The sequence below is a fragment of the Gopherus flavomarginatus genome, chromosome 8 (assembly GCF_025201925.1).
Source record: "Gopherus flavomarginatus isolate rGopFla2 chromosome 8, rGopFla2.mat.asm, whole genome shotgun sequence".
NCBI classification, from domain to species: domain Eukaryota; kingdom Metazoa; phylum Chordata; order Testudines; family Testudinidae; genus Gopherus; species Gopherus flavomarginatus.
In genome coordinates this window covers 43,265,822-43,288,845 of record NC_066624.1, presented here as the reverse complement: position 1 = coordinate 43,288,845, position 23,024 = coordinate 43,265,822, and the positions used below count along the sequence as shown (strand labels likewise).

General features: G+C 49.9%; 1 protein-coding gene across 1 annotated transcript in view; it reads left to right on the top strand.

Annotated features, from left to right (window-relative positions):
- The window catches only part of BCORL1 (BCL6 corepressor like 1), a 47,798-nt gene that overhangs the window by 10,599 nt on the left and 14,175 nt on the right, over nucleotides 1–23,024 (top strand). Inside the window, exons 3-13 of the mRNA XM_050964190.1 lie at nucleotides 3,454–3,544; nucleotides 3,827–6,415; nucleotides 6,882–7,047; nucleotides 7,338–7,418; nucleotides 7,788–8,192; nucleotides 10,917–11,146; nucleotides 11,266–11,472; nucleotides 11,601–11,767; nucleotides 11,980–12,125; nucleotides 13,212–13,289; nucleotides 20,057–20,210. Of these exons, the coding sequence (XP_050820147.1) occupies nucleotides 3,454–3,544; nucleotides 3,827–6,415; nucleotides 6,882–7,047; nucleotides 7,338–7,418; nucleotides 7,788–8,192; nucleotides 10,917–11,146; nucleotides 11,266–11,472; nucleotides 11,601–11,767; nucleotides 11,980–12,125; nucleotides 13,212–13,289; nucleotides 20,057–20,210 (4,314 nt within the window). The remainder of the gene's footprint in view (nucleotides 1–3,453; nucleotides 3,545–3,826; nucleotides 6,416–6,881; nucleotides 7,048–7,337; nucleotides 7,419–7,787; nucleotides 8,193–10,916; nucleotides 11,147–11,265; nucleotides 11,473–11,600; nucleotides 11,768–11,979; nucleotides 12,126–13,211; nucleotides 13,290–20,056; nucleotides 20,211–23,024) is intronic.

Sequence of the window (23,024 nt, the reverse complement as noted above, 5' to 3'; positions counted from 1 at the left end):
GTCTCCGAGAGGGCTGGGATTGGCGCTGTAGCAGGAGGTGGAGCCAGAGCGAGGCTCCCAGCTCTGCTGCATAAGTGCATAGGAAGCTCTCTGTGCCAGTTATCCAGCTTGTCACGGAGATGCCTGCCTGGCCAAGGTGTCAGCTCCCTAACACCTCTGCTCTTTCACTGATCCCATCCAACTCCTCCAGAGCCTCCCTGGGCTCAAGGCCTGTGCTGCTTTTTGGCAGAGAATCCAAGGGACAATAGTTGAGGTAAGGGCCATGAGATTTTTGGCCCATCTCAGCATTTCAGTGGGGGCAGGGTCGAAAAAGTCCCCTTAACTCTGCCTTTCCTGGCATACCAAGGCTCAAGCTTTATGGTCTTCTGGCGGAGGCGCAGGGGGCACGCTGGCACTGTCGTTTCCGCTCTTGCACGTTTTCAAAAGCCCCCAGCCTCACAGTTAATGCAATTTAGATGTCTCACAGGAGGACACTGGGGAGGTCAGCTTAGACCTGAGATGCTGGGGAGTTCCATCCCTGCCCAGCTCTGTGGCAGTACCAGAACATACATGCCTGCTAGGTAGTAGTCTACAAGCTCTGCTGGGTAGAATATGTGGCCTGGCTACAAATCTTACCTGACTGACCTTGGGCGTGTTCCACCCTCCTTCCTCCACCACCCTGGCTAACAAACTGGGCAAGAAACAGGAACCTGATTCTGCGTCTGAGCTATGTTTTCCTGGGTTACAGACTACTGAAAGCCTATCTCAGGCATTAGTTCTAAGGGTTGTTCTCTTGCAATTCCAGCCGCCCCCCATCCCATCACCTCTCAGCTGCCCTCTGGATCCTGCTGCTGCTGCCTATTGCAGAAACCTGATCTTCCCTTATTAATAACAATCCTCTTAAGCCTTTTGCGGCCTGAATAACTCGGGAAATCCAGATTTAGGAAATCCATGTCAAATTATGTTTGTAAATAACAGCAAGGATGATGTCTAGTGGGAAGGGTGCAGGGACCTATGCGAGGTGCTGTACTTTTGCCATAGCACAAGGGAACTAGTGCAGCTGTGGGGAAGACCAGCATTGCATTTGTAACATTGCTGTGTCCATGAGGTGGGGGAGCTGGTGTGGGGTCATGATACTGAGGGCATTTGTAAAGGAACAGATGTAATGGGCCAATACCAGGATGCTTGCCTTACCAGGATGTTTAAACCTGAAGGTCATTACTCAAGCATACAACTTCAGCAGTTGTATACCATCGAGGGCAACCTTAGGATGGCCAAGAGAGCAGAGTACCAGTACTGGACACTGGAGCTATGGGGTTGAAGGTTTGCATCGCTTAATCCCTGTGATAGCAGACAAGGGGAGAAAGAAAAGACTACCAGCATCACAGTGTTTATTCTATCCCCACTGGCTTTCCCTGTAGTTGATGTTCACAGGCTGTTGTGTCAGCAGACAGAAAACATTAGGGTTGGGCCTCAAACCATCTTAGGATATTGAACCCTGTGCTGGGCACCATGCTCTGTCCCATCCGACCAGCTCCTGGTTCAGATATTGACTTAGGCAGAAGTATTGCTTGTTTCCATCTCTCCAGTGTGACCATATCATGTGCACAATTGTTGCCATTGGCCTCCACCCATATGTCTCCTTTCCTTGGATTTGATCATGGTCCTTACTCTGAATTCACACTTTCCACCTGGGGAACTCCTTTATTTGAAGGAATGAACTGCCCTCTTTCCGTCTTGTGAAGGATAAGGGGTTAAAGCTCCAATCTCACACTCCAGGCCCCAGGTGTCTCCTGCTTTGAGGCTGGAGGGGAGCAATAGAGCTGAATGTGCTCAGGCTCCTGGAGCAGTGACAGGACTCCCCAGCTATCTGAAGGGTCTATGAAGCGGGGACATGACTGACACTAGCGTATGGGTGGGAAGAGAAACTATAAGTGAGAAGTGTAGATGGTTCTGGGCGGTGTGTAGAGGGGATAAGACTGGTATACTGGGTGGGTGTGGAATTAAAATTATCTGTGGGGGGATTTGGTTTTGGACCAGAACCAGGGTTAGTGTGTGGCTGGAGGATGTGGGGGAGGGCAAGTGAGAGGAATTGGGGTAGTATGCCTGGTGGGTGAGGAATGAACAACAGTTGTAATGTATGGATGTGAGAGAGAGACTGGGAGGGGAGGAGCGATAGGAATGTGAGTCTAGGGAGGAGGGCAGGATTGGAAGGTAGGGGTTGCAGATGAGGGGGTGGGCTGTGGGGTGGGCAGACCTAGAATGTGCAAATTGGGAGAAGAGGACATAAACAAGAACATGAGGAGGCTGGGGGAGGGTGAGAACTCTGAACGAGTGTGGGGCAGGCAGGACTGGACCTGGGCGGATTGTACGGGGCAGGGCTGGGGGAAGGAGGGATTGTGGTCAGGAGGGGGAGTTGGGGCATGATGAGATTATAAGCGAGGAGGGAAGTTTTAGGGGAGCATTGGGGGAAGGTGGGACTGCCAGGTGGGGGGTAGGTTCTGGGGAGGTGGTATTGGGGGAAGGGAGGCTCTAGGGGGCAGGAAGGACTGCTGGGTTGGGGGGAGGGGAGGCTCTGGGGGGCAGGAGGGACTGCCGGGCTGGGGGAGGGGAGGCTCTGGGGGGAAAGTGGGACTGCTGGGTTGGGGGGAGGGGAGGCTCTGGGGGGCAGGAGGGACTGCCGGGTTGGGGGGAGGGGAGGCTCTGGGGGGCAGGAGGGACTGCCGGGCTGGGGGAGGGGAGGCTCGGGGAAAGGTGGGACTGCCAGGTTGGGGGAGGGGAGGCTCTGGGGGGTAGGAGGGACTGCCGGGCTGGGGGAGGGGAGGCTCGGGGAAAGGTGAGCCTGCCAGGTTGCGGGAGGGGAGGCTCTGGGGGGCAGGACTGGGAAAAGGTGGGACTGCCGGTTTGTGGGGGGGATGGAGCACCCGTGGGGTGGTGGAAGGTAGGACTGGCAGGCAGGAGTTCGTGGGGAGCACTGGGGGGTTGGTGTTGGGGGGGTGGACCAGCTCCCTGCCCTTCGGGTGATGGTCATTTTGTGGGTCTCCCCATCCCCCACTCTGCAGCTTCATTTGCCAACTGTCACTTCCCAACTGCCATGGAACTTTTAAGCCAGTGCTTTCCATCTCCTTAAAGGGGCAGTAGCCTAAAAATGACCTGCCGGCTGTTTCCCAAGACCTGGCTTTAGGGGGATCCCTGGCCCCCACTACCTGCACCTGAGGGCAGTGCAGGCAGTCTCTGGCTGGCTGGCTCTCCAAGGTGTGCCTGCTGTGCTGAATTTGGGAGCTTGGAAAGTAGCACAGGGGCGAGCCTGGAGAGGCAGGGATTTAGGCTCTAGGGTAGGAGTCCCTACTCCCCTATAGCCAGCAAGCCCCTTCTGACTCGCTGCCTTGTGTGCAGCGCGGAGCTAACAGTGGGCTAGGAGAGTGCCGCTGGGGTTCATTGTGCCTCCCTTGTCTTGTCTCATCTCTGTCATAGGAGAGCCCCGCTTTCTGATGAGGAGTCTAACAAGAGCAGCTCCCAGCACTTGGGGTCCCAGGAATTTTGCGTCAGCAGCAGCCTTTCCAAGGTGAGCTCCTTGTACAGAGTGGCTGGGCTGAGGAGCCAAGGACTGCCATGCGTGGGAGTTTGACCCTGACCTGGACCCAAGTGATGAGTGCCTTGTGACAGTATGGTGTGCAGGGCCGGAGACAGTGGAAGGCAGGAGTGCAGGGCCTGGAAGCAGCACTGCTCCCCTTTCCTGTGGGCTTCTCTCTGTCCCATAGACACCTAGCAGAGAGGGAGCCAGCCCTTCCCATTGAGAAATGCTGGCTCAGCTTCCAGGGTGTCCCTTCTCCCTTTCTCATTGCAGGTGGAGCTCACAGCAGTCAGCGGTGGCAGCAATGCCGAGGGGCTGGATGCAAATAGCAGCGTGGAGGAAAAACTTGGGCCCAAGCTTGAAGAGCAATCACCCAAACCCTACTCGAAACCAGAGTGTGCTGGACAAGCAGTGATAGAAGATAATGTGCTGGGCCCTCTGGCAAACCAGGGAGATGGCAGAGAGCTGGAGCCTGCAGTCCCGGGAGCTGTGGAGCCCGAGAGCAGCAGCACTGACAGTGCCAGGACACCTGCAGATCTTCACAGTGACAAACAAGCTGATGCTTCTCCTGCTTGCCCCAATGCTCCAGATAGTGAACATGCTGGGAAAGAGAAGAGCACCCTGAATGCTGAAACACAAGAGGCTGGAGTGCCTGTGGAGGAGACACTGCCTGTGGTTGCCTCCAGCTGCAACACCCTTGCATCCACTCCAGCCACCTTCACCTTGAATAGAGTGTGTTTTTCCACATCTCAAACCCCAGCTATGCAAAAAATGCCCCTCTCCTTTCAGCCCGGGGCAGTTCTGGCCCCAAGCCAGCCCCTAGTGTATATCCCACCCTCCAGCTGTGGGCAGCCACTCAGTGTGGCTACTCTTCCTAGCCCCCTTGGGGTCCCCTCCACACTTGCTCTCCCAGTCCATCCCTCCTACCTGCAGGAGTGTGGCCCGCCAGGCATTATTGCTCCCCCTGAGCTGTGCTCGTTTCCCTGTACCTTCTCCGTAGCCAGGCCCTTGCCTTCAGACTCCAAAGTGGTGTCTGTGGAGGTGAACCAGCTGAGCTGCCCTTCACCTTCAGGTGGGAACAGCACACAAACTGCTGCAGCTATTGATGGCCCTTCCCCATCCGTGGAGGGCTCTTCGCTTTCACCCAGCCAGCCTTCCCTGACAGCATCATGTGGGAGTGCAGCTCCCCCACCAGGTACTGGCCTGCATACTAGGGCCTCTGGTGCTCCAGAGCAGGTCGCTCAAGGGGCCACCACTTCGCTTTCTCCCCTGAAGTCACCCCCACAGCTGGAGCGTGAGATGGTCTCCTTCCCAGAATATTGTGAGATGCCTCTTGATCTGTCCTCTAAATCCAACCGCCAGAAGCTGCCTCCACCGAGCCAGCGTAAGACACCCCCCATGCCCATCCTAACGCCGGTGCACACCAGTGGCAAGGCAGTGCTCACTACGGTCCTGTCCAAGTCCCAGCGTGCAGCCCAGAGCACAGGAAGCAGTGTCACCTCATGCTTGGGTACCAGCCCTCCCTTGGTAATTTTTCCTGACTTCCTGCGTAATGGTGAGCAGGGCTCCTGGATGAAAAACTCCACTGCACTGATTAGCACCATTCCAGGCACCTATGTGGGGGTGGCCAACCCAGTGCCTGCCTCACTACTGCTCAGCAAAGACTCCAGCATTAGCTTCAGCAGGGATCCACAACACCTCCCCAAACAGGAGCCCATTTCCATCATCGATCAGGGAGACCCCCGAAATGTTGGGCCACCCTCTGGGAAAAAAGGCAGCCAGGCTAGTGTGGAGGGTCAGCAGGACCCAGCTAGGCGGTTCCTCTATGGCAGAGTTGCCCCAGGGGCTTCATTGTGCCAGTCCAAAGAACTCTCTCTCTGGAATCCTGGTCAGGGAAGCATTTACCCCCGATGCCCAGTTAATGGGAAACCATCCAGTCCCCAGCTTCTGCCTGTTGGGTGGTCTCCCTATCACCAGGCCCCTCTGCTTTCAATTGGCATCTCCACAACTGGACAGCTGCCCCTGAATCAGAGTGGCCCCTCCAAACCATCTGGTGCAGGCGAGCTCCCTGTGTTTCCCAGCATGCAGCCTGTAGAGTCTGGCATGGCAGCCTCCAAGGTCCCAGAGAGTCTGCCAAGACTTCCGTCTCTGGAATGGGAAGCCATGTCCAAAGCCAAGAACTGCAGGGCCTTGCCCAAGTTCTGTGAGGAGCCCATCAATCCAGTCCCCATAGCTGTAGCTCCATCTCTTCAGGCCAATACTGTGGAAGCAAGCGGGGGAAAGGGGAAGGCAGAAAGCCCTTCCAGGAGCCAAGGGTGTGATGAACCAGAGGCTGACTCCGGTAGAGATAATGTTGTACAGACTGAGGCTCCCCCAGGGAGCTGTAGCCTCAAGCAGTTAGGAGACTCAAAACCTAAAAACCAAGTGTTAGCTGCCTATCTGTCACATGACCTGCCTGTAGTCAATCAGCAAGGCCTGCAAACAGCCTCTGAGCTGCCAGCTGTACCTGTAGAGAGTCAACGCAAGGAACTGGGATGTGAGGTGGCCCGGGAGCAGCCAGCCTCAGAGGCTCCCCAGTGTATACACCAGGTGGACCTGTGCAGGGTCAAGAAAGAGCGAGTGGAATGTGATGTGCCATTTGCCTCTGGGGCTTGTCTGCGAGCTGGGGTAGCCCCCAAGGGCTTTCCAGAGACCAAACTCAAGGGAACAGCGCATATCAAACAAGAGGGCAGCTTATGTTGCAAATCCAAACGACAACACGATGGGCGGGCCAAACAGGCCCACAAGAGACTGAAGTGCAGAGCCAGAGATGGAGAGGAGGCCCCAAGCAAGTCGGGCAGCCGGAGCTTGCATGGATGGAAGGTGGGTGAGGAGCTACTCAAGACGGTCACCAGCCCCCCAGAAGGAGGCAGGCACAGATAGTTCTAGTGCTGGGACTCTGTACTTCCTAGAATAATATCGGGGGTCAAAACCAAAGTAAGGGAGGAGAGGACAACAGTGTAAGGAGGAAGAGGAACCCATCATTGCAGCAACAAGAGGGATTGGCAGCTGGGTGAAGAGATGAGTTTGGGGAACCTCACTAGGGGCCTTTTCATTCCAGGCATCTCAGTATTGTCTGGCATTGGGTTTATGACTGGAATAGCAGAGTGTTGGGATTGAGGGGCATTGGTGGAGCTGAATAGCTGGGAAGGCTGTGGGTCAGGACTGAGAGGTATTGATACAGCTAGCAGTGAGTGACACTATTCTGGGGTCCTTCCCTTCCTGCTGTCCCAACATGATGCTTGTATTGAAGCTTGGACTGAAACTTACATCTGTCTTGTGTTTGCAGTGGCAAAAGCATCGCGGGGACCTGCATGAGATCAGCAAACGAGAAAGCCGGGCGGGCCCAGGATCCATGAATGAGCACAATAGCCTCAGGGTAAAGCGCAAGCGCAGGAGGCCAACAAAGACAGAGCTCCAATCTCCAGGGCGTCGTGGGGACAACCATGAGGAAGGTACTGTTACAAATTCTGAATAGTGTTCTTCCCTTGCAAAGCCAAGCTGTAGCATTGTCTTGGCATTCTGCTCCCCTTGCCTGCCAGAAGATCTGGCTGCCAGTTCTCCTGGAGCTGAGTTCCTATGGGCTGCGGAGCTGGGCACTACATACAGCAGGTTAGAATCCCATGTAGGGATCCAGTATAATGTGGTGCGTTGTCATTCCCATGCCAGCAGTCCTCTGTCAGCTCCTGGATTCCCCATTAGCTTTTCGGTGGCGTTAGTCCTCTGGGGTCTCCTCTCTTCCCAGGTTACCTTGAGAAGAAACCCAAGAACAATTTCCGTGATTTCATCCCAGTGGTGCTGAGCAGCCGGACACGCAGTCAGTCAGGTTGGTGATTGCAGCAGACCCCAGAGGCTAGCCTCTGCCAGGGAGATTCAGCTAGCCAATATGGCTGAGACTGAGATGTCCTGTCCGTTAGGCACTGCAAGCCGTGTGCCTGGCAGTTGGGAGCAGAGTACTTTACTAACTTGGTCTAGTGACTGGTTCAGTGGGGAGTTGGGGGTGAAGGGAGCAAGAGCATGTCCCTGCCCACATGACCCAGTCAGTTTTTGAGACAGGAAGGTCTTGTGGGGTACTGAGGAGGGACTGTCCTGTCCCCAGTTTCCTAGCTAGGAGTGTTCTTGTGGGCACTTTTGGCTCTGCTTGTGTTGAGAGGTCTCTAGTAACTGGACACACCTTGTGTGGTCCTCTCTGCAGGAAGTGTTGGTGGCTCCTCTGCTAGTGTGAGAGGAGAGTGCGAAGTGACTGGCCAGGAGGTCTTACCACTGCTGGAGGAGGAGCAGGAGGAGGAGACATCCTTGAAACGCCGCAGGCTGAGGAAATCCCACAGAATGTCCCGCTATCGCAGCCGCAGGGCCAGAGACAGGTCTCAGTCAGAAAAGGGCAGCTGCCACCTGAGGAGGGCCCGGGAGTTGCCCTGGAGAGTGGAGGCACCAAGGCAGCTGTGGGACCCAAATGAGGAGGATGATGACAGCCATGTCAAGAGGAAGAAGAGGAGACGGCAGAAGAGCTGGAAATACCAGACTGGGGAGTACTTGACTGAGCGAGAAGAGGAGGAACATGTGAGCTGCTACTCCCATAGGAGGCGGAAATCGAAAGCAGGTACCGGCACTGGCAGAGGGGAAGGGTCTTTGGCTCAGCTGGCTATTCTGCAGGACCTCTTCCAGACCAGCCTCTTGTTCCAGCACTGCTCTTAAAATTCTGGCTTAGAACCAGAGCATCAGCTCCAAGTCCTATGGGCCATGGGCTGCATGTTCAGGGACCATTCCCTCCATTTTGCTGCCACTGCGGTGGGCCACCGGTCCTTTCCAGGATAATTACTGTAAATGATGGGCCAGGGAACCCAAAATTATGTGGCAGTGTTAACTGGGTACTGACTTCATTCCACAGTTAGGCTGGACTGGGCGCAGGGAAGGAGGAGACCCAGTATAATTGCACTGGATAAATGTGGACCCTAGGGAGAGGCATCCAAGGGTAGTGCCTGCCTGACAGGAGTAGAGAGAACTGAGACCATTACAGTTAAGACTTGCTTTTACACATACAGCTAACCATTTGTCTTTATACACAAGTAAGCTGTAAGGCTTATGAAAGGGAGCAGAGGAAGCTTTGTTCAGCAGGAGCCTAGGAGAGAAGGTGACTTGGGAGCCAGGGGTGTGACAGACCCCAGAAAAATGCCTGAATCTGTGAGGTGAATCCTTTCCCACAGTGCACATTCAGGGCTGTAATAGAAAGCTGCAGTTGTTCCCCTCCCAGCTCCTCCTGATGCAGGCCACAGTCCTCCATTCACCATCTCCTGAGCTTCCCACCTGTGGCTCAGCCAGTGATGCAGATCCTCCTGAGTCTAGGTAGGCACTTGTGCTCTCCCCCCCCCGCCACACACACACACCCTGATTCTTTCCTGGGCATTTTGGGATGTCTGCTGCTTTGCAGGCCAGCTCTCCCTTTCCATGCTGTGGAGGTGTTTGTGAAGCATTTGGAAAGCAGTGAATTTTGTCAGCTTCTGGAGCTGCACAATGGCCTGGCTTGTGTGTACATTGCTCTGCTTGTACCCTCTGGCTTTGCTCATATGTGCCCGCTGTGGGGCTGCTGGTGTCAGACAGGAGAATGCTGCTGTGATTGTACTGGGGAGTGGGGGGCAGGTGCCTCTTTGGAGTGCACAGTAACTGCTCCCGCTCTTGGGTCTCTTTTTTATCAGTAGCTGCATGATGAATCTGGGAGTGAGCCAGTCACCTGCTCCTGGGAATGAGACAGCTGGAATGTCCAGGGGTGTAAACCTGGGATTGGGGCAGGGGAGAAAGAACTACCATGGCCCTTGAGGTACTGTAGAAGCTACTAATGATGTGTGATGGAGGGAACCTGATGGAGCTGCCTCGGAAAGTCAAGTAGCCTGCAGCCAGACCACCTTCTGATTGGATGAGTGCTAACTCAAGAGCAGTTTGACCAGTTTTCTTCAGAAAACTTCTCCTTTATATGGCAACTTGGGCCAAACCAATGCTTCCAAGCAAAGTTATTGATGGAAGGGCTGGAGGCCACTCACATAAGGCTGGTTGGGGAAGCTGGTTGCAGCCTTCACTGTGAAGGAACCATCATCTCTTTGCAAAATAGGAGGACAAAGTGTTACCTATGGAGTTATAATTATGAACTGCACCTGTGTTGCCCTTACATAACTGTCATGTGCATGCATTCCCCTGGGAGGCAGGTGGCCTTGTCTCCGTGGAGCAGAGGTGGAGAAGCAAAGTGACTTATCCAGAGTGACTCCCTTGCCCTGCACTCAGACTCTTCTCAGGCTTAGCCTTTAACCCAGTCAGTCAGATAGTGCTCTGCAGGCAACATAGGGTCACTGTGTTCCCCTGCAGCCCACTTTAAAGCTATTGTTAATCTCTACCCATTGGAAAAGGGCCAGAACTGCAAATGCCTGTGCATTGCTCAGTGCACAGGGGTTTTATTCTCACCTTCTTTGCACCCAAGGGCTTTATTTTCTCATCATATACTTTAATATCTTCCACATATAATTGTTCCCTTACTGTTAGGTGTTATAAAATTGCATGTCCTTGCCTGATGTTATGGGGTTCTGTAACAAGCAACCCTGAATTAGGCGGGAAGAGTCCAAATTTCCATTGAGAAACCTTAGCTCAGAATGTCCCTATTTCTGTGTATGTAAAATCAGAGCCTTAATGTTGCACTTAAGAGGAAGAAATAAGAAAAATCACTGAAAAGGCAGCATGGACAGCGGTACAGGGCATAGTTTGGCAGGAAGTGGAATAGCAGCTGCCATCTGGGGATAGGAGGATTCCCTATTTTTCCCTTAGATGTCTCTCATCAGCACTGCTTAGCTTCAAAGATCTGAATAGATCACACCCTGTAGCAGTATGGCTACAGGATACTGATTTTGTTAATGCATTTTATTAAACCACTGGAGAACTTGCCAACAGGATGAGAAATCAAACTCTGTTCTCCTGAGTACTGTCCCAGTGCAGAATAACAGGCACGCGTTGTCCGGAGAAATAGAATATCCAAGTGAGTGTGTAACCAGCTCCACAACTGCTCAGCATAGAGACGTGCATAGGGTCAGACCAGTAAGGCCTTCTGTCAACATGCATCCCACTGATGCACTTTCATTTTCAATGTGCTGTGTTCATCTCCATATACCCTTATTCTTCTGTACTCTGCTTCTTGACAGAGTAACCGTGGCTTTAGTGGACCTGGGCCCAAGCTTTCAGATGTGGCCAATGAAGTCCTGCAGGGGCTGACTGCTCTTGACCTACAGGGGGAAGTCTGGGCCCCTAGTCTTTGTCTCTGCATCCTGTGGACCCTGTCTCTTCTTAGATTTCAGGTACCGGAAGCAGAAGGAATGTACCCAAGGCAAAGGCTCAGAGCTGCGATTGAGGAGCAGGCTTTCCCCATCGCCTCGGAAGTCCCAAGGGCGCCCGGACTTCCGAAATGGCTTTCTCCTGGATCACCCGGACAACTCCTCCATCCAGGAAGCACTCGAGAAACCATCAGGAAAACGCAAATGTAAAACAAAACATCTGGCAGGGATCTGTGAAGAGGGGAAGGTACGATCCAGGCCTAGGGAACGGGGATCATCAACCCAGCATGTGTAGGGGGGAGGGGATATCTGGATCCAGCCTCGTCCAGCTACTCTGAGGAAGCTCCCTCCATCTGTATTTTCCAGGTGAAAGGGCACTGGAATCAGCCCAAGCCACGCTCTGTGAAGAAGGCCCAGGAGCTGTGGCCACTCTGCAAGTCACGGCAGGCCAGCCCAGGAAACTCCCCTGAATTGCCCATGACCCAGCACATCCCTCCTGAGGCTCGGCGGCTGATCGTGAACAAGAATGCCGGGGAGACTCTCCTTCAGCGAGCGGCACGGCTTGGTTACAAGGTGAGTGCTGGGCCGAGAACAGCTTTTACCCGCCTCCTTCTGTTAGGGCTTGCTGCTGAGTACCTCGGGAGCCATGCCCCTCTCTTGTGGTTTGTGTAACCAGGCCTCTGGTGGTGTCATTCCTCCAGGACGTGGTGCTCTACTGCCTGCAGAAAAAGAGCAGCGAGGTGAACCACCGTGACAATGCCGGCTACACAGCTCTGCATGAAGCCTGCGCACGAGGCTGGATTGATATCCTGCACATTCTGCTAGAGCACGGTGCCAATGTGAACTGCAGTGCACAGGATGGCACAAGGCAAGCCAGCTCCCAGTACTACTAGCCCAGAGAGTTTGGGGCAGAAGCTAGCGAGACAGCAGCTTCCAGGGGTGTGGGTCTGGGAGTCTTTCAGGCAGTGTCACTAACCGACCTTTGGCGGTATAGCCACCTAGGGAGAAGCAGATTGTTTGTTTGCTCTGTGGACTGCACAGATCTCCTTTTCCTCTGGTAACTCTCTTGTCCCTTGCCAGGCCTGTTCATGATGCAGTGGTGAATGACAACCTGGAGACCATGTGGCTTCTGCTCTCGTATGGGGCTGACCCCACACTTGCCACTTACTCGGGGCAGACAGCCATGAAACTGGCCAGCAGTGAGGTGATGAAGCAGTTCCTGAGCGGTAAGTCGGGCATGGTAATGATTTGATGTTTATACAGAGTACCTTCCACCCCAAAAGAACCCAAATGCTTTACAAACTGTAGGTGTTAAACACAAAACTGCATGGCAGTATTCAGGGGCCATAGTTAAACACTCAGTCATCAGGAGATGCCAGAGGAAAGGTGGATTGAATAAACATACTTCTGCCCCAATGCACATTGGTGCCCAGTCCAGTCTATACTGTTTCTCAAATACTACAATAAAGGATATGAGTCCTTCTCCAGTCATAGACACACAACTATCTGCAAGAACCTGTGATCATGTAACTAAAGGTAGTATCCTAATGCAGGGCAGAGCTGATGTGTGTTCAAACCTAACTGGCAATTCCTGCCTTTACTATGCAACTTCAGCACTCCATTAACATGCACTTTTGCAGCTGAGAAGTGATGTTCTCAATTCTAAAGTTACTCCCTCTGAAGAGTGTTTACCTGCCATTGTTAGCAATAATGCTTCAGGTCACTGTGACTGCACGCTTAAAGTAAAATGTCTGTTTGCTTCCTGTGCCATTTGTGTGAATTGGTGTTGCTATTTTCCTGTTGTTGTGGGTCTTGCACAGAAGCAAGGCAGAGAGAAACAGTTAAAAAAGTAACTGTAATGGGATTACACAGGTGTTGCCTGAAACTGTGTTTAGCTCCTTTTTGTTCTTCACTAGATTCAGGATGATAGGTACCTTTTTATTCCTGTGGTTGTGGAAAGTTGTGCCCATGTGCTCTTCTAGACTTAACTAAATTCTTGTGTGTGTGTGTGCTTGGAACCACTCCTTCCAAATAGATAATACCTTAACTCTAGTGGGTTCTAGAGTTGTTCTTCTCACCTTCCCCTCCCCCTACTTTCTTTCTCCTGTTCGCAGTCCCTGGTCACCCTTTTGGAGGTTGGAGGACATATTCCTCATGGACTGTGGTCCCTTGTCTACCATTGCCTTGGGCTGCAGGGAGGAGTGAGTCACTTCAGCTCTCTGCTGCTTCCCCCAAGAGCCTTACTGATGAAAGGATGAGAATGTTGTATAGCTGCTCTATGGGTGCCTCCCTTCCTTGCTTTCCTCTTGCAGATTACCTCTCGGATCTCCAAGGGCGTGCTGATGGGGACCCCCGAACAGCATGGGATTTCTACAGCAGCTCTGTACTGGGTAAGTTCAGCTGATTCTATCTCCCCTTGCAGGGCAGAGTGTAGTGTGCCTGCTGGATGAGGCAGTCACACTAGACAACAGTCACACAAGCTGGGACTTGCTAAGTGTATAGAAAGAGAAAATGAGCAGGGAGCCCTCCCTGGCATGTGATCTGCTATATTTTCACACCATTCACTGACTCAAGAATCTACTAGTTCCTGAAAGGGACTTTTTCTTCAAATATCTGTCCACACGGATCCCAGTCTAGGGTCACGCATACCCCATGAGCGTGAGATTAGCTTCTTTTGTCCGGCGTTAGTTGGGCTATGCGTGTACCCTGCATGCTCTTGAGCTCCTCCTCTGAAGCTGTAAAGGGCAAGGGCCCTAGCCACCACTCACTTCCTGCTGCCCGTGGCAGCAAGGTAGAACTGCCTCAGTATGTTTCACTATCCTGTAGCTGTAACGTCTTTGTTACTCTAGTGCAGATGATGTTTTTATAGTTAATGTCTTGGTAGTCCGTTGGCAAAATAAAGAAGATAAAACCTTTTTATTCCTTCAGGGAGTTTTCCAAGGTACTGCAGAGGCTAAGGCTCTAGGCTTTAAGTCATGCCCAGACTGCAAAGCAGCCATTCTTTTAAATGATGGGTATTTTAAATGTCTAGTGCTCCATTTGTGTATCTTTCTTGACACAAACTCCAAAGGCTAGAGCTGTACATTTAAAATTATTTTAGTTAGATTACTCCATGAAGAGAGGGTCTAATTCTGAGATCCTTTGGCAGAAAGAATCCTGCACTACTCCATGACTGACAGCATTAAGTCAATGCTGCTTCTATTTGTGAGGTTGCTCCCAGATCTCAAGTCTCTTTGTGTTCGGAAAGACTGGGCATTTATCAAAGGCTGCTGATACTCTGGCACAGATCCCCTCAGGTGAGTCTGTGGCTCCTGCTGCCTGTGACAGGGAAAAAAACTCTGAAACTATCCTAGCACTTATCACCATCCCCAATGCTAGCTAAAAACAGAGTGAAAACATACCCCTCATCTGACTGAGTGTAGGCTCTGTCTTCTAAATCCTGACCTGCTGGCTACGACAACTATGGTACCAATTCAGCACCATTCCATATCAGCTACCACCACTTCGTCTATCTTGGGTGTCATCTTCTGTGTCGTTCACTTAAATTGTTCCAGCACTGTGCAGTGACAAAAGACTGCATTGGTGAGAATTTCTGCTCCAGTATCTATGCAATCAATATCACAGATCTCGAAGCAGCTGTTATCAGCATATCTGGAGACCTGAGCTGGTATTTCCTCTACTTGATGTTTCTCCCTTGTCAATAAATCTCTCATTGATACTGGAGACAAGAGTCCCAATAATGAAGATTTCACTTCACCAAAATCTTCGGTTTCAGTTTCAATATGACATCACATAGTATCAGTTCTCCACAGTTTTCCTCAACTCCACAAAGATCAGCACCTCCTTCAGAAGAGGTGTATTCTTCTGCCTCATCATCACTTTCAGTCTATAGCAGAAGTCCATCGCCTAGTGCTGCCTCCTTTTCTCCTCAGTCAACTTGTGAAGGGGCCTCTGAGAAGAGGGTTTCAGGATGATGTTCTTCTCATCATACAAGACAATTCAGGAAGATCTCAGAATTGTTGGATCCTTCCTTCTTGTCCCCATATGCCATACCCATATGGGATGCAATCCTGGCCATATGACCTCCCTTGAGCCCACACCTCCTTTTACTCCATATTCTTCTAAAGCTTCTGTAGTTAGATCCACCTTAGGAGATTTATCTGTATCACAGCCTCTCATCCACCCCACAAAGTGCTTCTCAACACCTGGTTCAAGAATTCTGGAATGAAGAGATAACATGGATTGCTATGATGACCCTTTGGTTCCATTATCTATTTCTTCTTCTTCTTCTTCTTCTTCTTCTTCTCATAGACTCATAGACTTTAAGGTCAGAAGGGACTATTATGATCATCTAGTCTGACCTCCTGCACAACGCAAGCCACAGAATCTCACCCATCCACTTCTATAACAAACCCTTAACCTATGTCTGAGTTATTGAAGTCCTCAAATTGTGGTTTGAAGACCTCAAGCTGCAGAGAATTCTCCAGCAAGTGACCCGTGCCCCATGCTGCAGAGGAAGGTGAAAAACCTCCAGGGTGTCTGCCAATCTGCCCCGGAGGAAAATTCCTTCCCGACCCCAAATATGGCAATCAGTTAAACCCTGAGCATGTGGGCAAGAGTCACCAGCCCGGGCAGCTCTGGGACCAGTAGAGCCCTGGGGGAGCAGCCACTGGCACACAGCCCCAGACATATGAGTGGCCTGTTAGGGTGAGTCGGGGGTGGAGGTGGTGCTCCCTCCCTGGACCCTGCTATGCCCTTATGAAGTTATTAATCCTTAGGGTACCTTCCACTGTCAAGGACTTTAAGGCCTTGCAGAACCTTCTGAAGAGGATCGCTGACACCTTAGAAATTCCTGTTCAGATGGTACAAGAACGGTCACATAGAATGTTTGATACTATTGCACACTGTTTATGAAGGCTGTTTGGTGATGGCCATTAATGGAGGCATTCTCGATCAAGCCAGGGCCCTTTGGCAGACGTTGGCCTCCAACTCAGCTACCTCCAAAAGAGTAGGCTGTTGTTTTCAAGTTCCAAGTAAAGGCTCTGAGAACTTTATACTCACCTGGTTTCAGGTTCATTGTGCATGGGCAGCAGCCGGTCAGCCAAGATTTACTCTTGGAGACAAAGACTCAAAGAAGTTGGACCTATTTGAGAGGAAGGTCTATTCCTTGCTTAGCCTTCAAGCCAGTATTGCAAACTTTCAGGTTTTGCTACCTAAGTATGATTGTCTCCAGAGGGAGGGTCTACAAGTTCTTGTGTGAAGTTCCACAGGATTCTAGAGTTGAACTTAAGTTTCTATATTTATCGGGTCAGCTAATTGCAACAGTGGTTCTTCAAGCTGCGTTTGATGCCTCCAGCACTGTCACAAGATCAGTGGTAACTGCAGGCACCATGTGTACAGTGTTTTGGGCTCCAGACAGCCGAATAAAGGATTTACCCTTTGATGCTCATGGCCACTCTAATTCTAAAGCACATGAAGCGTTGCACTCATTGAAAGATTCCAAACTGATGTTTCATTGCCTAGGCCTTTACACCCCAGCCCAAAGAAGGAAGCCATTCAAACCACAGCACCAAGTAAGATAGATTCCTCCTTCCTCTTATTTTTAACACCAGAGACCATCAGAAACCTTTAAGAGGAGGCCTTATTGTCAGAAGCAAAGGGGTTCTGCTGTAACATCTCACAACACATCAGGCCCAAGGCAGCAAGTTTGATGCCATGGTTGAATGACTGGACCAAATCATGCATTTCTTCCCTCCATTTGGCATTTGCCTCTCTGATACATTGGCTGAAATTACTAGACTGCTGGGTCTCAAAGTCATCCGGAAGGGCTATGAGATACAATTAATCCATGCCTACTCCCTGCCCTCCAACCCATACTTTTTCAGGGACCATTCTTGTGAGAGCATGTTTTCAGCACTAATCTCATAGAATTCCTCAGAATGGCTTTTAGGGATTGATGTTTTCATCTCCAAATCCCACAAACAGTCTGGTGACAAATGCCTCCAAACAGGGCTGGGGCGAGCACAGCTAACTCAAGATTTATGTTCCATCTACAGAATCCCAACTACACATAAACATACTAGAACTTGAGGCTGTTTGTCCAATTTGCAGAGCATTTCTTCTTCTGCTTCAGGGCACCACTGTCCATGTTTTGACACGGTACTACTCTGGGGCACTTTTGAACAGGCAAAGAGGAGCAAAATATCCCCCTCTGTGTCTAGTGGCCATTCTCCTCTGGGAATGGTATGTTCAGCATCATGTCCATCTCCATAGCCCTACTCTTATCTGACTTCCAGAATAATGCAATGGATGTACTCAGTAGAAAATGTCTTTTCCTATGAATGTTCCCTCAAGGACTCAGTTCTTTTGAGAACTTTTCAGAAGAGGGCCCTTCCCACCATAGATCTGTTTCCAACTGGTCTAAATAATAAATGTCCCATGCTTTGCTCCAGGGGAGGAAGAAGTCCAGGCTCCCTCTCGGATGTTTTTCTGATTAATTGGGACAGGAATCTGCCCTAAGGGTTTTCCCCCCAATCCCTCTGATGCACAGCGTTCTTAAGGAAATAAAACTAGACAGGGCTCAAGCCATCTTAATGGCCCTGGCATGGGCATGACAATTTTTGTACTCAGAGATGGTACATCTACTGATTCAATTGCAATTCAAGCTACCTGTCTCTCTGGACATAATATCCCAGGACTGAGATCTGATTCTAAACCCAGATCCAGTGTCTTTTTACTGGATTGGAGGCTCTCTGGCTGAGCTTGAAGAGAGATGTTGCTCAGCAGAGGTACAGAACATTCTCATTCAAAGCCAAAATTCTTCAAGGCTTATGGGACCAAATGAAAACGTTTTCAGTATGGGCTTCCCACCATAACTTTCCTCCCTGTGGATGTGTCTGTTCCTATCCTCCTAGATTACCTGTCTATCATTGAAGCTTTTCAGGTTTCTCCAGAAGTTCTGTTAAGTTCACTTAGTAGCAATATCGCCAATACAGGGATGCATTTTTATTTCCTGGTTTTCCAGTAACCAAATTTTGGAAGGGGCTATTCTGTCTGTTAAGAATTTTTTCCCCTCTCTTAGACATACACGTAGTCCTCTTATCTCAGAGCCTCCGTTTCAACCTACATCGTCCTGTTCTTTGTGTTTTGTCGATTAAGACAACATTCTTAGATTGGTGCTCTACTCGCAAACCGAGTAAAAATCCAAGCACCGATGGTAGGACCACCTTCCATAAGGACAGTTACTCTCCATTCTTATTCTAAATTTCTGCCTCAATTGCTCTCGGTCTTTCACTTTAATCAGTTTATTCTCTTACAAGTGTTCTTTCCAAGACCTCTCTCATCCCCTCAGATGCTTCGACATTTAAAGAGCTAACTTATATTACCTCAAGACAACAAAACCATCGCACAGATCACCCAGGCAATTTGTCTTCTGGTGATAAGTCCAGAGGACTGGGTGTTTTGACACACACTCTCAAAATGGGTATCAGACTGCATTAGAATTTCTAGTGAACTGATTTAAGGAGGTCAGACTAGATGATCATGATGGTCCCTTCTGACCTTAAAGTCTATAAAAGAGCTCAGGCAACCTTCTCAGCCTTTTTAAGAGGCATCTCTGTACTCAAAATCTGTAGAGAAGCTCCTTGGAGCTTCATACATTCCTTTATAAACTGCTATTCTTTAGTGTCAGCCTTTAGATCTGATACACCGTTTGGCAGGGCATTCTTACAGATCTTATTCAAATAGGACTCCTGTCACCCATCACCTTAGAGAGACAACTGCTTGCCAGTCACCTAAGGTGGGATCAATGTGGGCAAATACTCAAAGAAGAAAGAATGGTTACTTGCCTTACAGTAACTGGTTCTTTGGGATGCTTTGTCTACACAGATCCCACCATCCACGCTCCCTTCCCCTGACTGTGGAGTCTCTTTGCCTTGGGGATTCTGTATTGGTGAAAGAACAGAGTGGAGGTTGGGGCCACTGAGCCCTTTATGTCCTTGAGTAAGGGGCTTGAGGGCATGCAGGGGTATGAGTGGCCCCAACAGATACTGCTGACCAAAAGAGCTGTATCTCATGTGCATAGGGCCCAGAATGGGATCTGTGGGGGTAAAACATCTGAGTCATAGTTACTGTAAGGAGAGTAACTTTTCCCAGCTTTTCATGAACCACAGGACAGAGTCACCATTGCAACTCGTCCTGCTGAGTAACCAGCTGTCTGTTGCACACAGTCCACTGCAGTGCTCCAGCTTGAACCATGGGACCGGGCCAGAGGTTCAGGCAGAATCTGGTGGCACTGGTCTGGTAGTGGCTGGAGGGCATGGGCTCAGGAAAGATGTTAATGACCGAACAGTCCCGAGCCAGCACTGCAGGGAGGGACGAGAAGGAGCTGGTACTCCCAAGTCTACTATTTGATTCAGAGTGGGGCAGGGAGTTACTGGGCAATCCCTGGGGCTGAGTCCTTCCAGTGGGAGATGCTGGGGTGGATGGGAAGTGTGAGATTTAAATGGGTTTTGTTTCTGAATTTGTTGTGGTATTTTGTACTTGTGCAGGTGAGATGCTAGTTGCACTGGGTAGACCTGGGCAGTTTGGGCAGACGTGCCAGTTTCCTCCACATGCCCCTTTGCGAGCGCCCCTCACTCCTGACCTGCAGTTCTGGTACACTGCAGTTCTGAGTCACATGTACCCCCGACTTCCCTGCAGACTGGCTTCTCGGTCATGCCACATTGATCTGGTGGCTTGTGATGCACATATACGGGCACTAAAGTAAAGACATGTCCAATTGAAGCCTGGTTTCTAGCAGTGGGCTGTTCAGGGCAGTGGGTTGCTGTGTACTATGGTTCCTCCAGCAGAGTTTGCAGCCAGCAGTGCGGGTTTCATTTGTCTGGTGGTACCTTTGTGACACAGATCATAATCTAGCAGGTGAAACCTCTTCTTTGGAGACCTGGAACAACAGCTGTAGTGTGCTGAGTGAGCTGGGAGCAGAAATGTGCAGTAAGACACCAAGTCCAGTTTCCTGTCCAGGGACTCTGAGTTTCACTCTTGGTGCTGAATATTTTCTGTTCCTCCCTCCATCTCCTCCCCAGTTCCTAGGGAAACACTGTGCACCAGCAAGAGTGAAAGTATGGGAGATGCCAACACCTAATTTTGCTTGTTTCAGAGGGGAAGGATGGGATTGGATGCGATCTTCTGCTCAACCCTCCCGGAAGCTCTGATCAGGAGGAAGAGGAGCAAGAATCAGACAGCTTCATGTTTGAGTTCTCAGACAAGCCCCTGCTTCCTTGCTATAACCTCCAGGTGTCGGTCTCACGTGGGTGAGTGTTATTTCCTCTTTGCGTAGCAAATCTTGGGCAGAGCAAATTTCGGACAAATTTGGGGAACCAGTGAGCGTATTGAGAAATGGGAGCAGGAACGGAGAACATGAGTCCTCAGAGTTAGCTGAGAGTGGAAGTAGGCCCCAGGCTGCCCTCAGAAGGAGGCAGAGCAGTATGCAGAGTACATGGGCTGTCTCAATTATTGAGCAACAGATGATGCCTGCTTGAGCACTTTTTGAGAGCCTTAGGCGATTGCTCACCTGGGTAACAGGCACTGTAGAATCCCAATAGAGAATGTTAACGTTTTGCATGTACCTTGCATATTCCATTGGTAGGTCTCAAAGCACTTTGCCAAGGTGGGCGAAATGTCATTATCTTTATCTGACGAACTTCTGTTGGTGAGAGAGACAAGCTTTTGAGCTTACACAAAGCTCTTCCTCATGTCAGAAGAAGAAGAGTTCTGTGTAGCTCAAAAGTTCTGTGTAGCTCAAAAGAAGTTGGTCCAATAACGGATATTACCTCACCAACCTTGTCGCTCATATCCTGGGACCAGCAAAGCTTTAGCACCACTGCAAATGTTACCATTATATGACAGTTGGGCAGTGGAGGCATGGAGAGGTTCCCTAAGGTTACACAGCAAGTCGGTAACAGAGCCAGGAATAGTACTCAAGTCTCTTGGTTCCCATTTTGGTGCACTACCTACTGCACTGAACTGTCTCATAAAGGCATAGAGTATGGACCATTGTTCTGTTCAGGAATGGAAGGGAGGACACAAGTCTTACAAAACCCCAAATCAGAGATGCAAATAAGAGATCAGAAATCATGACCTTTTGGGTGGAGAATAGAACAGAGGTGTGAAAGGTCCAGACGAGCAGTGAGTCGTGAGACCTGGGGGGATTCCATACAAGAAGAGAATAAAAAACCCAGGCTATGTGGTTTAGGAAGGAGCTCAGACTGAAGCCTATAAAAGAATGAAAAATGCAGATGAGAGCAACATTTTCTGTAGTTCATTTGTTTATGTGAACTTCCTGTCCTAAACTCTTGTTTAGTATTGCCGTACACTTTTACATCTCTGCCTTCCTGCTCCAAAGGTGAGTGTGTTTCAGTGTTGTAAAGAATTGAGTGGAGATCTTTCGGGATACATTTACAAATTTAAAATTATTCTAATTTACCATTGTCCGTAAAACAAGCACAGGAGGCACTGGATTAAAAGGTGTGTCATTTCAAAATACTTAAGAAATAATCTTTTTCGAAATGACATTCTTTTAAGAACTTCCTAGGATGCAATATATGAGTTCCCTGATGAAAACTCTGCTGCAGGACATTGAGGCAAACAGATGGATACATTTCATAGCTAGAGTAAATGCATGTATATGAGTGACATCTACAATTACATTAGCTGGGATAAAATCACAAGGCCTATCAATCTTTAATCTTTCTGGCATAAGCACATTGCCAGTTGAAGACAAGCAGGAATATCCCTGTGGGACAGTATGGCAGTGGTAGATGCTTTCTGCTGGGAATTAGTTACTCTTGGCTTGTCATGCTTAGGCACCTGGGCTCTTCATACACTAGGAAACCTGTCTTTGTTTTCCCCTCCATAGCTGCACTTACTTCTGTTCAGCCTCAAGAGTGGCTGTAACAGCAGCAGCTTGTGTAGACTCGCCTCTGGGATGCTGCTGGGTTTTTTAATCATCATGTATGTCATCTGACTCTGCTCAGGTCTAAGTGACACAGTATTTAAAACACCCCAGTGCCCTGTCTACACTAGCACCCCAACAAGTGGAGCTGTGCCAGTTGTAGCAATGGGGGGAAGCATTCTAGTGTAAACAAAGCCTTGAATTGAGTGGGGCAATTAAGTGACGGGGTTTCGGTTCTCTGGCAACCCTGGAAAATCAAAAAAAAAATTTCAGTTCACACTTACCAGTTTGTGAATCGAGCCTGAAAAGTAGTATTGGCCAAAACTAATGAATTTGTGTCAAATTCAGGGAGAGTTTTGAGACTACCAAAACTGAGACTTTTAGGAAATAAGCTATTTCTCTGAAAAAAATGGTGCGGCTGTAATTTTGAGTATTCATCTTTTTCTTCTCCATCCGTGAAATGGGGCCAATGCCCACTTCACTGTGTGTGGGTGGGTGGCGGGGTTGAGGCTCAGTTGATGTATGTAAAGCACTCTGAAGACAAAAAGTGTTAACACACAGCTCAGTCAAGGCTCCCTAGTTGTGGTTGAAACTATGCTTCTCTGAGAAGCAAGGCATCTGTCATGGCAAACTGAACCTGAATTCTCCAGTGTGGGACCTGGATTCTTTTCAATATGCCGCAGATTTTTTTGTGTTAACACCATGTAGCTGCATCCCATATGTATGCAAGGGCAGGTGAGGAGAGGACAGGTGGGCCACTTGGCACCTGGGAGATTGCTTCAAATTGTAGGATAAGTATGATTTCAGTTAAAACGATCAGCAGTAAATGAGTTAATATGAACACTACCATTATGTTAGGCTTCAGTGCTAATTTCCCCTTGAGATGAACGAACCATTCCAACCTCTAAGGGTACGTCCATGCTACAGCTGGAGGTGTAGTTCCCTGCTCAGGTAGATAAACATGTTAACAGTGTAGCTCTAGCAGCTTAGGCTGACCACTTGAATATGTAGTTAGGATGTATGGGATTGTACTCTGGGGAGCTAGCATGAGCAGTTGCCCCTGCCGGCATGGCTACTCTGCTATTTTTAGTGCACAACCTCAATAAGAGCTAGTGCATATTCATCTACTCAAGTTGGGTATTGCACCTCCAGCTTCCGTGGCTAAACAGCAGAG